The following is a 16,563-nucleotide window of genomic DNA, read 5'->3' on the forward strand; positions in this document are numbered from 1 at the left end:
TCAAGAACTAAAAAGATGCAGTTCCTCCTCACCTTTCCACATCTTGGAGTCACAGAGCATGAGCGTGTCCACCAGGGAGGAGTTCTCACCCTCTGGCCCCCTCTCTAGGCCCACCTGACACAGGATCCTCCTCAGAGCATCTACACACACACACACAGTGTCAATGGGCCCTCAGGCACACGCAGTGAACACACGGGTCCCCCCCACCCCCAATAAACATTTAACACAATATTTAAGTTCTTTATATTTCAAGAGGACACTGAGTGCACCATCCAACGACAGGTAGACAATACTCACGTTAATAGTATGTAGAGTGGAAGGAGACTGACCTGAGTATCCTATGACGTGGCCCAGCCAGTGGAGGGCTTTGAGAGCGAAGCACTGATGAGCCACCACCGAGGAGTGCATTACCTGGACCCGCAAGGGCTTGGACTGACGGCTCGTGTTCCTCTATACACGTGCACACACACACAATTAATATATAGAGACTCATTGAAAATGACTTAACAGATTAATTGGTGGCAGCGGTTTGATGTCATGAGATTTCAATGAGATGCATCCAGATCCCCAAACCAGGCTACTCACCACAATGACCGACTTGGCCAGCTCACAGAAAGCGAAGTCGCCAAAGCGCACCGATTTCCTTCCCTGTATAGCAGGAGATGATTACACACATATCAAGCCATTAGTCAATGATGTCGTTGGTTTGCGGGCTACACACACACACACACACGACTCACATCTCTGTCCACTGTGGTGGCGAAGCTGACTGCTTCTTTCTGGGTGCAGTTGACCGCCTTCTGAAGGGTGTAGATGACTTGCTCGTAGGTGTGCACCTCATCATTGAAGAGCATGCAGTAATAAGTGTCACTTCGGTCTCTGAGAAATCAGAAGCAGACAAACATGACTATCAACTGGATATAGATGGAAATTATTGGGTTGTCATGATGACCAGCAAGAACATCACAAAGTACTTTGGGTGTGTGTGTGTGTGTGTGTGTGTACATACGGAGGCTCCAGGCCCGGGGGCAGTTCATCCTCCTTGTCCCAGGTGAGCATGTCCACGGCGTATTTCAGCACAACGGAGAAGACATTATAGCAGCGGGCAATCATGTCTGTTGAGAGGTGGGCCAGGGGATCCTGCAAATAGACAATTAAATAATGATCAGCGAAATACATAGCACATTCGGAAAGTATTCAGACCCCTTGACTTTTTCCACATTTTGGTATGTTACAGCCTTATTCTAAAATATATTAAATTGTTTCCCCCCCTCAATCTACACACAATACCCAATAATGAAGCAAAAACAGGTTTAGAAATGTTTGCAAATGTATTACAAATTTTTAAAAACAGAAATATCAAATGTACATAAGTACTCAGACCTTTTACACAGTACTTTGTTGAACCACATTCGGCACTGATTACAGCCTCGGGTATGATGCTACAAGCTAGACACCTGTATTTGTGGAGTTTCTCCCATTCCTCTCTGCAGATCCTCTCAAGCTCTGTCAGGTTGGAAGGGGAGTGTTACTGCACAGCCATTTTCAGTCTGGGCTCTGAATGGGCCACTGAAGGACATTGATGTGTGCTTAGGGTCATTGTCCTGTTGGAAGGTGAACCTTCTTTCCCAGTCTGAGGTCCTGAGCGCTCTGGAACAGGTTTTCGTCAAGGTTCCCTCTGTACTCTGCGCCGTTTATCTTTTCCTCGATGCTGACTAGTCTCCCAGTCCCTGCTGCTGAAAAACATCCCCACAGAATGATGCTGCCACCTCCATGCTTCACCGTAGGGATGGTACCAGGTTTCTTCCAGATGTCATGCTTGGCATTCAGGCCAAAGACTTCAATCTTGGTTTAATCAGACCAGAGAATCTTGTTTCTCATGGTCTGAGGTTCTTTAGGTGCCTTTTGGCAACCTCCAAGCAGGCTGGCATGTGCCTTTTACTGAGCGGTGGCTTCCATATGGCCACTCTACCATAAAGGCCTGATTGGTAGAGTGCTGCAGAGATGGTTGTCCTTCTGGGAGATTCTCCCATCTCCACAGAGGAACTCTAGAGATCAGTCAGAGCATCCATTGGAGTCTTGGTGATTCCAAACTTCTTCATTTAAGAATGATGGAGGCCACGGTGTTCTTGGGGACCTTCAATACAATTTTGGTACCGTTTCGTAGGATCTGTGTCGACATAATCCTGTCTCGGAGCTCTAGGGACATTTCCCTCAACTTCATGGCTTGGTATTTGCTCTGACGTGCACTGTCAACTGTGGGACCTTATATAGACAGATGTGTGCCTTTCCAAATCATGTCCAATCAATTTAATTTACCACAGGTGGACCCCAATCAAGTTGTAGAAACATCAAGGATGATCAATGGAAACAGGATGCACCAGAGCTCAATTTCAGGTGTCACAGCAAAGGGTCTGAATACTTATGTAAATAAATGTTTTTTGTTTTTTTTTCTAATACATTTGCTAAAATGTCTAAAAAAACGTTTTTGCTTTGCCATTACGGGGTATTGTGTGTACAGTCGTGGCAAAAAGTTGAGAATGACACAAATATTAATTTCCACAAAGTTTGCAGCCTCAGTGTCTTTAGATATTTTTGTCAGATGTTACTGTGGAATACAGAAATATAATTACAAGCATTTCATTAGTGTCAAAAGCTGTTATTGACAATGACATAAAGTTGATGCAAAGAGTCAATATTTGCAGTGTTGACCCTTCTTTTTCAAGACCTCTGCAATCCGCCCTGGCATGCTGTCAATTAACTTCTGGGCCACATCCTGACTGATGGCAGCCCATTCTTGCATAATCAATGCTTGGAGTTCGTCAGAATTTGTGGGTTTTGTTTGTCCACCCGCCTCTTGAGGATTGACCACAAGTTCTCATTGGGATTAAGGTCTGGGGAGTTTCCTGGCCATGGACCCAAAATATCAATGTTTTGTTCCCGAGCCACTTGGTTATCACTTTTGTCTTATGGCAAGGTGCTCCATCATGCTGGAAAAGGCACTGTTCGTCACCAAACTGTTCCTGGATAGTTGGGAGAAGTTGCTCTCGGAGGATGTGTTGGTACCATTCTTTATTCATGGCTGTGTTCTTAGGCAACATTGTGAGTGAGCCCACTCCCTTGACTGAGAAGCAACCCCACACATGAAATGGTCTCAGGATGCTTTACTGTTGGCATGACACAGGACTGATGGTAGCGCTCACCTTGTCTTCTCCGGACAAGATTTTTTCCAGATGCCCCAAACAATCGGAAAGGGGATTCATCAGAGAAAATGACTTTACCCCAGTCATCAGCAGTTCAATCCCTGTACCTTTTGCAGAATATCAGTCTGTCCCTGATGTTTTTCCTGGAGAGAAGTGGCTTCTTTGCTGCACTTCTTGACACCAGGCCATCCTCAAAGTCTTTGTCTCACTGTGTGTGCAGATGCACTCACACCTGCCTGCTGCCATTCCTCAGCAAGCTCTGTACTGGTGGTGCCCCGATCCCACAGCTGAATCAACTTCAGGAGACAGTCCAGCAAGCGCCAGGACCTTCTTGGGCGCCCTGAAGCCTTCTTCACAACAATTGAACTGCTCTCCTTGGAGTTATTGATGATCCGATAAAATGGTTGATTTCGGTGCAATCTTACTGGCAGCAATATCCTTGCCTGTGAAGCCCTTTTTGTGCAAAGCATTGATGACGGCACGTGTTTCCGTACAGATAACCATGGTTGACAGAGCAAGAACAATGATTCCAAGCACCACCCTCCTTTTGAAGCTTCCAGTCTGTTATTCAAACTCAATCAGCATGACAGAGTGAGCTCCAGCCTTGTCCTCGTCAACACTCACACCTGTGTTAACGAGAGAATCACTGACATGATGTCAGCTGGTCCTTTTGTGGCTGGGCTGAAATGCAGTGGAAATGTTTTTTTAGGGATTCAGCTCCTTTGCATGGCAAAGAGGGACTTTGCAATTAATTGCAATTCATCTGATCACTCTTGACAATTCTGGAATATATGCAAATTGCCATCAAACAAATTGAGGCAGCAGACTTTGTGAAAATTAATATTTGTGTCATTCTCAAAACTTTTGGCCACGACTGTAGATTGTCCTCACGGGGTATTGTGTGTAAACAGCCTTATTCTAAAATCCATTTTAGAATAAGGCTGTAACATAACAACATGTAGAAAAAGTCAAGGGGTCTAAATACTTTCCAAATGCACTGCAACTATGGGAGTGTCGAACTCAAACAATGATTCAATCAAATGAAATAGCCTATTTTAGAGTGCCAATTCGCAATCTCTAACAACTTGTAACGTAATAACATGTGTAAGAGCAACAGCAGTGAATGAACTGTGTATAGTTATTGGATGTCAATGAGACGCAATATAGCTAAGAGATGCTCACCTCCTGACAGGAGTCACTGATGTTGGGCTCGTGTTTCTGACAGTAAGGGCCCTTCTTCCATGCCTCTGTGTCTCCACAGTCACAGAAACCCCCTCCCCCAGAGGTCGTCATCTGGAGGGCAGACAAGAGATGTGAGGCAAGACAACACTTGTGTACACACACACGGTAGACAGAGAAGCTGATGGATCATTTACATTTGGAAGACGACAACAACTAGAATCTTCTACATAACCTGTAACAGACATATGTACATCTGATTGCCCGGAACTAGAATGTTCTACAATGCTCTAGAACAAACACAAGTGGAGTAAGATAAGACCAGAATGCATGAGTCAGCACTCCGGGTCAAATTTGCCATGGATCCATTCACGCTATCCCCAATCCTAACCTTAAATCGTTAATAGGACTGCAACTACATATCTGACCCTGTATCAGTGCTTAGGGGCAACTTGTACCTACTCCTGGATGAACAGAGCTGAGGAGCCTAGGTGCACCCATCCTGAGGACCACATGGCAGCAGAGTGGCCAGCCCCAAATGGGATTAGCCTTCCTGATCCTCAGCCTGGATTCAGAGCAGCAACTGAGTGACCCGTCTCATGCCAATCACACACTCACTTAACCATTCTGCGACAGCACCTCTACAGAAACCTAGCCATTGTTTAGGCTGCTGGTCAGCCTCTACTGAACCATTGAGTGTGTGGTAGAGGTTGTCGTCGTCGTTCTTACCCTGTAGCGATGCTCTTTATGCACACTGCCCAGGAAACACTGCATACACAGCACACAGGTGGGGTCTGCAGCACATTCCCTACAGGAGAGATTGACGGTGAGTGAGGCAGGAGGGACAGCCAACAGTGTCAAACATCGTCCTCCAATGTTCAACCAGGTGTCTAGACCATGTCTAGATCCCATATTAACATGACCCAGTGAACATGTCACAAGAAAAATTTAAAACAGCAATAATCATAAAACGGATGTACAATTAGGCTATACAAGTACAATAAGCATGGGTATGAGTCCCAATGGTTTTCCATTGAACACACACCTGAGTGTATGGAATTGGCTAGTATTAGCAAGCTGCTCCTGTAAACGGAAATGACCATGACTTTATCCAGACAGTACCGCTTACCAGGAAGCTTACGGTTTGACCTCAGACTTAACACAGGGCTAACCTGACCCAATTCACAGGAAAGGACAGCTAGTATGTGCACGCGTGTCTCCGTCTGTTTGAACGAGACCTTAACTACCCCCACCTGCACGAGTAGGTGGGCTCTCCCACTTTGAAGACGTGTCCGCAGAGCTGTGAGGGCTGGTTGTTCTGCTCCAGCTTGGCCAGGCCCGTGGAGGGGTCCTCCCCACACAGGTACCACTCCAGAGGGGCCTGCAGCAGCATCTGGGCCAGCAAGTCCTCACTCTGGGGGTTCAGGTTGGGCCCCAGGCAGTAGATCTTTGGGACATAGCGGGCCAGGTGATGGTACACCTCCTTGTACAGATCAGTCACTTGGAGCCATTTCTGTGTAGAGGGGGGGCAACAGTGAGACCATGAATATTATAACAAACCAGTTTAGACATGTGGGCATGTAGCAACACACTAATCTGTCGTTCTGCCCCTGAACAGGCAGTTAACCCACTGTTCCTAGGCCGTCATTGAAAATAAGAATTTTTTCTTAACAGACTTGCCTAGTTAGATAAAGGTAAAATGTAAAAAGTTACGTGCCCGAATTTAAAATAGAATTTAAAAAAATGTTTTAACTCAAAAGTAGAATTGTGTTTTTTTCTAAATTTCTTAAGTCAAGTATTCAACACCTTAGTTATGGTGCTTAATAAGTCACATTAACTCTGTGTGCAATATTAGTGTTTAACATGACCCCCACACATACAGATAATTGTAATGTCCCTCAGTCAACAGTGAATTTCAAACACAGATTCAACCAAAAGACCAAAGAGGTTTTCCAATGCCTCGCAAAGAGCAACTTTTGGTAGATGAGTAAAAAAGCAGAAATTGAATATCCCTTTGAGCGTGGTGAAGTTATTAATTACACTTTGGAAGGTGCGTCAATACACCCAGTCACTAAAAAGATACAGGCATCCTTCCTAACTCAGTTGCCGGAGAGGAAGGAAACCACTCAGGGATTTCACCATGTGGCCAATGGTGACTTAAATAGTTAGAGTTTAATTGGTGTGACAGGAGAAAATGTAGGACGGATCAACAACATTGAAGTTATTCCACAAAGCTAACCTGATTGACAGAGTGAAAAGGAGGAAGCCTGTACAGAATAAACATATTCCGAAACATGCACCCATTTTATCCTGAAACTCCAGTCCTTAACAATTACAATCATAACATGCTGCAGCCACCACCACTTTGCTTGAAAATGTGGAGAGTGGTACTCCATAATGAGTTGTATTAGGTTTGCCCCAAACATTTGTATTAGGGACAGAAAGTGAGCTCGAGCTCAGTGAGGTTGGATGGAGAGCATTTGTGAACAGCAGTTTTCAGTTCTTTCCACAGATTCTCGATTGGATTCAGGTCTGGACTTTGACTTGGCCATTCTAACACCTGGATATGTTCAATTTGAACCATTCCATTGTAGATTTTGCTTTATGTTTTGGATCATTGTCTTGTTGGAAGACAAATCTCCATCCCAGTCTCAGGTCTTTTGCAGACTCCATCAGGTTTTCTTCCAGAATGGTCCTGTATTTGGCTCCATCCATCTTCCCATCAATTTTAACCATCTTCCCTGTCCCTGCTGAAGAAAAGCAGGCCCAAACCATGATGCTGCCACCACCATGTTTGACAGTGGGGATGGTGTGTTCAGCTGTGTTGCTTTTACGCCAAACATAACGTTTTGCATTGTTGCCAAAAAGTTAAATTTTGGTTTCATCTGACCAGAGCACCTTCTTCCACATGTTTGGTGTGTCTCCCAGGTGGCTTGTGGCAAACTTTAAACAACACTTTTTATGGATATCTTTAAGAAATGGCTTTCTTGCCACTCTTCCATAAAGGCCAGATTTGTGCAATATACGACTGATTGTTGTCCTATGGACAGAGTCTCCCACCTCAGCTGTAGATCTCTGCAGTTCATCCAGAGTGATCATGGGCCTCTTGGCTGCATCTCTGATCAGTCTTCTCCTTGTATGAGCTGAAAGTTTAGAGGGACGGCCAGGTCTTGGTAGATTTGCAGTGGTCTGATACTCCTTCCATTTCAATATTATCGCTTGCACAGTGCTCCTTGGGATGTTTAAAGCTTGGGAAATTTTTTTGTATCCAAATCCGGCTTTAAACTTCTTCACAACAGTATCTCGGACCTGCCTGGTGTGTTCCTTGTTCTTCATGATGCTCTCTGCGCTTTTGACGGATCTCTGAGACTATCACAGTGCAGGTGCATTTATACGGAGACTTGATTACACACAGGTGGATTGTATTTATCATCATTAGTCATTTAGGTCAACATTGGATCATTCAGAGATCGTCACTGAACGTCTGGAGAGAGTTTGCTGCACTGAAAGTAAAGGGGCTGAATAATTTTGCACGCCCAATTTTTCAGTTTTTGATTTGTTAAAAAAAGTTTGAAATATCCAATAAATGTCGTTCCACTTCATGATTGTGTCCCACTTGTTGTTGATTCTTCACAAAAAAATACAGTTTTATATATTTATGTTTGAAGCATGAAATGTGGCAAAAGGTCGCAAAGTTCAAGGGGGCCGAATACTTTCGCAAGGCACTGTACTTTTTCTAAACTAGAACATAACTAGGTTGGAGTCATTACTAAAATTGTGGGTATTTTCAGCACTTCGGTCAAATATGTCTTGCATCTACTGATTGAAAAAGGACCAAGTCTATCAGCACAGCTGATGTCCCCTTACATAGCGCGAGAGCACCTTGCCTGCTCCACTTACTCATTGCTAGAATTAGCCTGTCCTGGAGAACCATTGCACTCATTGGACTACTGCATCAATTTAGCTCCCAACAGAAGTTTACACACTATAGAATAATACACCGCAGCATGTAGAAAACGGCAACTGTTAATTACTGTTCGCAAAACAAAATGTCCATTACAGGCTAGAACACTTTACAATGCAAGACAACACCGGTAGCTTCCAGCATTGTAGGCCAATTTTCTTATTAGCTTCCAGCTGAAGCTAACATCAATTCACTACCCAAAACACCATGAACCCTAAACCCACACAAATGCACATACCGCCCCAACAGATGATGCAATCTCTATTGCACTCCACACTGCCCTTTCCCACCTGGACAAAAGGAACACCTATACGAGAATGCTATTCATTGACTAAAGCTCAGCATTCAACACCATAGTTCCCTTAAAGCTCATAACTAAGCTAAGGTCCCTGGGACTAAAACACCTCACTCTGCAACTGGATCCTGCACTTCCTGACAGGCCGAACCCAGGTGGTAAAGGTAGGTAACACATCAGCCACGCTGATCCTCAACACAGAGGCCTTCAGGGGTGTGTGCTCAGTCCCCTCCAGTACTCCCTGTTCCCCCATGACTGCATGGCCAGGCACGACTCCAACACCATCATTAAGTTTGCCGATGACACAACAGCGGTAGGCCTGATCACCGACAACGATGAGACAGCCTATAGGGAGGTCAGAGACCTGGCCGTGTGGTGCCAGGACAACAACCTCTCCCTCAACGTGATCAAGACAAAGGAGATGATTTTGGACAACAGGAAAAGGAGGACCGAGCACGCCACCATTCCCATCGGCGGGGCTGCAGTGGAGCAGATTGAGAGCTTCAAGTTCCTTGGTGGACACATCACCAACAAACTATCATGGTCTAAACACATCAAGACAGTTGTGAAGAGGGCACGACAAAGCCTATGCCCCCTGGGCATGGGTCCTCAGAACCTCAAAAGGTTCTACAGCTGCACCATTGACTGGTTGTATCACTGCCTGGTATGGCAACTGCTCTGCCTCCGACCGCAAGGCACTACAGAGGGTAATGCGTACTGCCCAGTACATCACTGGTGCCAAGCTTCCTGCCATCCAGGACCTCTATACCAGGCGGTGACAGAGGAAGGCCCTAAAAATTGTCAGACTCCAGCCACCCCAATCATAGACTGTTCTTTCTGCTACCGCATGGGCAAGCGGTACCGGAGTCTAGGTTCAAAATGCTTCTTAACAGCTTCTACCTCCAAGCCATAAGACTCCTGAACAGCTACTCAGACTATTTGCATTGTCCCCCCCCCCCTCTTTTACACTGCTGCTACTCTTTATATCTATGGATAGTCACTAACTCTACCTACATGTACAGTTGAAGTTGGAAGTTTACATACACTTAGGTTGGAGTCATTAAAACTCATTTTTCAACCACTCAACAAATTTCTTGTTAACAAACTATAGTTTTGGCAAGTCGGTTAGGACATCTACTTTGTGTATGACACAAGTAATTTTTCTAACAATTGTTTACAGACAGATTATTTCACGGTCACAATTCCAGTGGGTCAGAAGTTGACATAGACTAAGTTAACTGCGCCTTTAAACAGCTTGGAAAATTCCCGAAAATGATGTCATGGCTTTAGAAGCTTCTGATAGGCTAATTGAAATAATGAGTCAATTGGAGGTGTACCTGTGGATGTATTTCAAAAGTTACCTTCAAACTCAGTGCCTCTTTGCTTGACATCATGGGATAATCTAAAGAAATCAGCCAAGACACCAGAATTTTTTTTTTGTAGACCTCCACAAGTCTGGTTCATCCTTGGGAGCCATTTCCAAACGCCTGAAGATACCATGTTCATATGTACAAGCAATAGTACGCAAGTATAAACACCATGTGACTACGCAGCCATCATACTTTGATGTGAAAAGTGCAAATCAATTCCAGAACAGCAGCAAAGGACCTTGAGAGGATGCTGGAGGAAACCAGTACAAAAGGTATCTATATCCACAGTAAAAACGAGTCCTATAGCAACATCACCTGAAAGGCCGCTCGGCAAGGAAGAAGCCACTGCTCCAAACCCGCCATAAAAAAGCCAGACTACGGTTTGCAACTGCACATGGGGACAAAGATCGTACTTCTTGGAGAAATGTCCTCTGGTCTGATGAATCAAAAATAGAACTGTTTGGCCATAATGACCATCATTATGTTTGGAGGAAAATGGGGGAGGCTTGCAAGCCGAAGAACAGCATCCCAACCGTGAAGCATGGGGGTGGCAGCATCATGTTGCGAGGGTGCTTTGCTGCAGGAGGGACTGGTGTACTTCACAAAATAGATGGCTTCATGAAGAAGGAAAATTATGTAGATATATTGAAGCAACATCTCAAGACATCAGTGAGGAAGTTAAAGCTTGGTCGTAAATGGGTCTTCCAAAAATGAACAATGACCCCAAGCATACATCCAAAGTTGTGGCAAAATGGCTCAAGGACAATATTGTCAAGGTAATGGAGTGGCCATCACAAAGCCCTGACCTCAATCCTATAGAAAATGTGTGGGCAGAACTGAAAAAGCGTGTGTGAGCAAGAAGATCTACAAAACCTGACTCAGTTACACCAGCTGTCAGGAGGAATGAGCCAAAATTCACACAACTTATTGTAAGAAGCTTGTGGAAGGCTACCTGAAACGTTTAACCATAGTTAAACCATTTAAAAGGCAATGCTACCAAATACTAATTGAGTGTATGTAAACTTCTCTACTATTATTCTGACATTACAATTAGAAAATTAATTTAGTTTACGTACACCTTAGCCAAATACATTTAGACTTCCGACTTCAACTGTATATATAACCTTGACTAACTGGTGACCCCGCACATTGACTCTGTACCGGTACCCCCTGTATATAGCCTCGCTACTGTTAATTAAAGAACAGCAGTAAAATAAGTAAAAAATAACTTAACACGTATTTTTCTTAAAACTGCATTGTTGGTTAAGGGCCTGTAAGTAAGCATGCCACTGTAAGGTTGTAGTCGGCACATGTGAGAAATAAACATTTATTTTATTTAGTACTTTGTAGTGTTGTCACGATACCAACATTTTAGTAACGACACCAGGCCAAGTATCAAGGTAACCGAGGGGGGGGGGGTACAATTCAGTAGCCTTGCATCCTGTTCACCCTGTCCCATGGACGCATGTTCCCGTTTTCTAAACGTTATGCGCATGTCCTACGCAAAACACTATCACTGATATTCACAACACTTACCGAATTAACTTCACACCGTGTAATAGAAAACTGCATATAATGGCTGATTTGCTCAAACTCACCAAAAAAAAGAAACGGCCCTTTTTCAGGACCCTGTCTTTCAAAGATAATTCATAAAAATCCAAATAACTTCACAGATCTTCATTGTAAAGGGTTTAAACACTGTTTCCCATGCTTGTTCAATGAACCATAAACAATTAATGAACATGCACCTGTGGAATGGTCATTAAGACACTTACAGATGGTAGGCAATTAAGGTCACAGTTATGAAAACTTAGGACACTAAAGAGGCCTTTCTACTGACTCTGAAAATCAAAAAAAGATGCCCAGGGTCCCTACTTATCTGCGTGAACATGCCTTAGGCATGCTGCAAGGAGGCATGAGGACTGCAGATGTGACCAGGGCAATAAATTGAAATGCCCGTACTGTGAGACGCCTAAGACAGCGCTACAGGGAGACAGGACGGACAGCTGATCGTCCTCGCAGTGGCAGACCATGTGTAACATTGTTGGTAAAATGATGATTAAATGACTGAACAAATCATTTTAAATGGAACTGTAACTAAGTAAAACTTATAATCTGCTTTACTATATCTGATTAACAATATGAGTTCATAAGAAGGGAGTGTGACACGGACAAGGAATAATTGAAGTTAATGAACACCATTCCAACTAGGAAGAAACTAATGGGTCGTTAACCTAGCGTTGAACCTACAGAAACTTAGCTCTGGGGATTTTAGATAAGACAGTGAGTGCATTCCTAGGTTTTCTGTTAATTAGAACTGTCAGCTCAGTGGTGATCGATAATGTTGAGGGGTCAAAAGTTACCTGGGAGTGTGTTAGTAAGTTAGAATGAACTTTTCACCTCACTTTGTCCCGGTCAAGAGGAGGGGATTCTGTTAAAGCCATGAAATGACATGTATATAAACTGTTGCTCGTGGTTAAGTGTCAGCGCGCTCCGAGAATAAATTATGTTACCTATTATTGAAAGACTGGTCTGCGTCTATTTTATGCAAACAAGAATCTTATAAATTCTCATAAAATAGATTAAGGGTTTATAATTGATGAAAGCACATTGGCATAATTAAATTACAGTAACAAACATGACCTGCACAGGATTGGTATATCCAAACATCACACATGCGGGACAGGTACAGGATGGCAACAACAACTGCCCGAGTTACACCAGGAACGCACAATCCCTCCATCAGTGCTCAGACTGTCCGCAATAGGCTTAGAGAGGCTGGACTGGAGGGCTTGTAGGCCTGTTGTAGTAAGACAGGTCCTCACCAGACATCACCGGCAACAACGTCGCCTATGGGCACAAACCGACCGTCGCTGGACCAGACAGGACTGGCATAGAGTGCTCTTCCCTGACGAGTTGCGGTTTTATCTCACCAGGGGTGATGGTCGGATTCGCTCATATCGTCGAAGCAATGAGCGTTACACCGAGGCCTGTATTCTGGAGCGGGATGGATTTTGAGGTGGAGGTTCGTCATGGTCTGGGGCGGTGTGTCACAGCATCATCGGACTGAGCTTGTTGTCATTGCAGGCAATCTCAACGCTGTGCATTACAGGGAAGACATCCTCCTCCCTCATGTGGTAACCTTCCTGCAGGCTCATCCTGACATGACACTCCAGCATGACAATGCCACCTGCCATAGTGCTCTGCAAGACAGAGAAAGAGTCCGGATCTCAATCACATTGAGCACGTCTGGGACCTGTTGGATTGGAGGGTAAGGGCTAGGGCCATTCCCTGCATAAATGTCCAGGAACTTGCAGGCACCTTGGTGGAAGAGTGGGGTAACATCTCACAGCAAATCTCACTGGCAAATCTGGTGCAGTACTTAATGCAGCTGGTGGCCACACCGGATACCGACTGTTACTTTTGATTATGCCCCCCTTTGTTCATGGACACATTATTCAATTTCTGTTAGTCACATGTCTGTGGAACTTGTTCAGTTTGTGTGTCAGTTGTTGAATCTTATTATATACAAATATTTACACATGTTAAGTTTGCTGAAAATAAACACAGCTGACAGTGAGAGGACAAAAAAAAAAATTCTGAGTTTATTTGCAAAGGCCTAACTGTGACTTGTCTGGAGGAATAAACATGCATAATGATCGGCATTTCATTGGGGGCAGTAAGGGGAAAATACTGCATGAAACCTTCTTCACTCTCTGTTAACACACGCACGGTCTCCCTCTCTCACACAAACACTGCTCCCAACTTTAAAAACATTACGTACCAAACATAATTTAAGGAGTACCAGAAAGAGTTGTGGCTTACTTTTGGCCTATTTGAATCCTACCTTTGAAGCACATCTCGAGTAACAGGCCGCTTTCCTTTCTTCCTGTGCCAATCAAATTTGCCTAGACCTACTGTCACGTTAGCAGGTTGTTAGCTAATTAGGTAACATGACTGAACAACGTTTGTTAAGAAACCAATAATTAGCGACCTGGAATTCGTTTAAAAAAACAGCCCGCGGCATGGTTTGTGTAATGTGTGCAAAATCATGTGTGAAAAATGTGTGCGAAATCGCTCCGGAACAAAAAAGGTAGCTCCGGTAATAAGGTCAGATTTTTTAAAACCGTTTGGGCTAGAGAAACGCCATTCTTTGCTTTAAAGCTACAAGCATGCCTGTCATGAAGCTGCGCTCCATTTTCCTCTGTCACTCAAAAGCTGCATGAGAGATACAATGTTACCTCAACTAACTTGTGCCCCTGCACATTGATTCTGTACCGGTACCCCCTGTACCCAGCCTCACTGCTGTTATTTTCCTGCTGCTCTTTAATTATTTTTCTTAAAACTGCGTTGTTGGTTAAGGGCTTCACTGTAAGGTGAAATTCACCTGTTGTATTCAGACCATGTGAAAAATAAAATTTGATTTGACAGCAAACATGCAACTGCAAAGCCTACTCCGACTGGCCTGTGCTCTTGGTTATAATAACAGGCAATGAAATTATACATAGTATCAACTTTGCTCGCTCTGCTCCAATTTATAAAATGTAACAGAAGACTTATTAGGGTCTGTATCCCCAATTGCCATCAAAGCTAAATTATATATATATATTTTTAAACTGATGGAGGAATAGATGTGCAGGAGGAGCGAACGGAGAGAAGCAGGTGAGTGATGGCTGGAAGTGACAGCTGCCACACTTGAGATGCCATGAAAGTGGACATTGGACTGGCGCATACAAGAGACTAGTTGCTGGGAAAATTAAACTGAATTTATAAACAAAACTGACTTTACAAAGATTTTATAAGCAGGTGCCAGCTGGTTCTTTAGATCGGTAGGGCTGAAACATTTGGTAGTATCATTTGAAATGGTACTTTGGTATTCAAATGTTGGCATCATAATTATCATGCTATTTCCGTACCATGATATTGCTATGGTGCCAGTATACCGTGCAACACTAGTACTTTGTTCGCAAACCATAACCCAAATATGCTGATTTCAAAGATGATTGTCACCAAAAACATTATTAATTCTCCCTTTCTCTCACTGCAGTGTTTATCCTATATTCATTTATCAGCAGCAGGCAGTCACTACAATCTCTTTTTTTTGTATTTATTTTTTTATGTTTAACTATTTCTTTATATAATTTTCAGGATAGTAAAAACACTTTCAGTGTGAACTTAATTACTAAAACCAGATAATTTATGTAGAAAAGATAATGAAGCTATATTTCGTTTTAAATAAGATCAGAATATAAACTAGTGTCAGGGAGAAGCTCATATTTAAAAACAAAATGTCACGGGGTCCCAATTGATTTTGTTATAATGTTCGAGTCACTCAAATGCATATGCCGTGTTTCTTCTGCTATGGCAAAATGTGTAGAATTGCAGCAAATTTGCGTTAGAAAAAATGGGTAGAATTGCTGGAAACCAGCTTTAAAACTGTAACATGTTATTTCCGCCCCATGACAATGCCCCCGTGCACAAAGCAAGGTCCATACAGACATGGTTTGTCAAGATCGGTGTGGAAGAACTTGACTGGCCTGCACAGAGCCCTGACCTCAACCCCATTGAACTCCTTTCGGATGAATTGGGACGCCGACTGCAAGCCAGGCCTAATCACCCAACATCTTTGGCATTTGATTAGGAGCCCCATTAGCTGTTGCAAAAGCAGCAGCTACTCTTCCTGGGATCCACACAAAACAGGACATAATACAGAACATTAATAGACAAGACAAGAACAGATCAAGGAAAGAACTACATTAAAAAAATATTTAAAAAATGTAACCTTTACTGGATCAGTGTCCCCCCGCGCGACAGTTGCGCTAACGTAGTCTGTGATTAGCACGAAGTTGTAAGTAACAAGAACATTTCCCAGGACATAGACATATCTGATATGGGCAGAAAGCTTGAATTCTTGTTAATCTAACTACACTGTCCAATTTACAGTAGCTATTACAGTGAAAGAATTTCATGCTATTGTTTGAGGAGAGTGCACAGTTATGAACTTGAAAATGTATTAATAAACCAAATGAGGCACATTTGGGCAGTCTTGATACAACATTTTGAACAGAAATGCAATGGTTCAACACAATGTTTCTTATAAAATAATAAGAAGCGATGCAGTCAGTCTCTCCTCAAATCTTAGCCAAGAGAGACTGGCATGCATATAAAATTTATTTCAGCCCTCTGATTACAATGATGAGCAAGACGTTCCGCTCTGTTCTGGGCCAGCTGCAGTCTTTCCTTGCAGCTCCTGACCACACGACTGATCAATAATCAAGATAAGACAAAACTAGAGGCTGCAGAACTTGCTTTTTTGAGTATAGTGTCAACAAAAAAGCAGTGCCCGTCCTCACTACTGCTCGTGGCTGAATGGAAGCAAGTCCACGCAGCAATGTTCCAACATCTAGTCAAACTACATCCCAGAAGAGTGGAGGCTGTTATAGCAGCGGGGGGGTCACCTCCATATATAAATGTATCGCCCAACCATGTTATGGGGGTTTTGATTAGCAAGTTTGCCAGGATAGCTACTGCTGTGCTCGCTATGGCGTTGAT

General features: G+C 43.5%; 1 protein-coding gene across 7 annotated transcripts in view; it reads right to left on the minus strand.

The window, feature by feature from the left end:
- LOC110502348 (E3 ubiquitin-protein ligase UBR2) overlaps positions 1-16,563 on the minus strand; it is a 39,769-nt gene that overhangs the window by 21,696 nt on the left and 1,510 nt on the right. For all 7 annotated transcript variants that reach the window (XM_036959848.1, XM_036959847.1, XM_036959852.1 and 4 more), the window contains exons 2-9: positions 5,636-5,895; positions 5,112-5,190; positions 4,386-4,496; positions 1,010-1,140; positions 741-879; positions 586-648; positions 330-450; positions 33-140 (exon numbers count right to left, since the gene is read on the minus strand). In XM_036959848.1, coding sequence (XP_036815743.1) covers positions 33-140; positions 330-450; positions 586-648; positions 741-879; positions 1,010-1,140; positions 4,386-4,496; positions 5,112-5,190; positions 5,636-5,895 — 1,012 coding nt within the window. The remainder of the gene's footprint in view (positions 1-32; positions 141-329; positions 451-585; positions 649-740; positions 880-1,009; positions 1,141-4,385; positions 4,497-5,111; positions 5,191-5,635; positions 5,896-16,563) is intronic.

This window comes from Oncorhynchus mykiss, chromosome 23, assembly GCF_013265735.2.
Source record: "Oncorhynchus mykiss isolate Arlee chromosome 23, USDA_OmykA_1.1, whole genome shotgun sequence".
In the NCBI taxonomy this organism is placed as follows: Eukaryota; Metazoa; Chordata; class Actinopteri; order Salmoniformes; family Salmonidae; genus Oncorhynchus; species Oncorhynchus mykiss.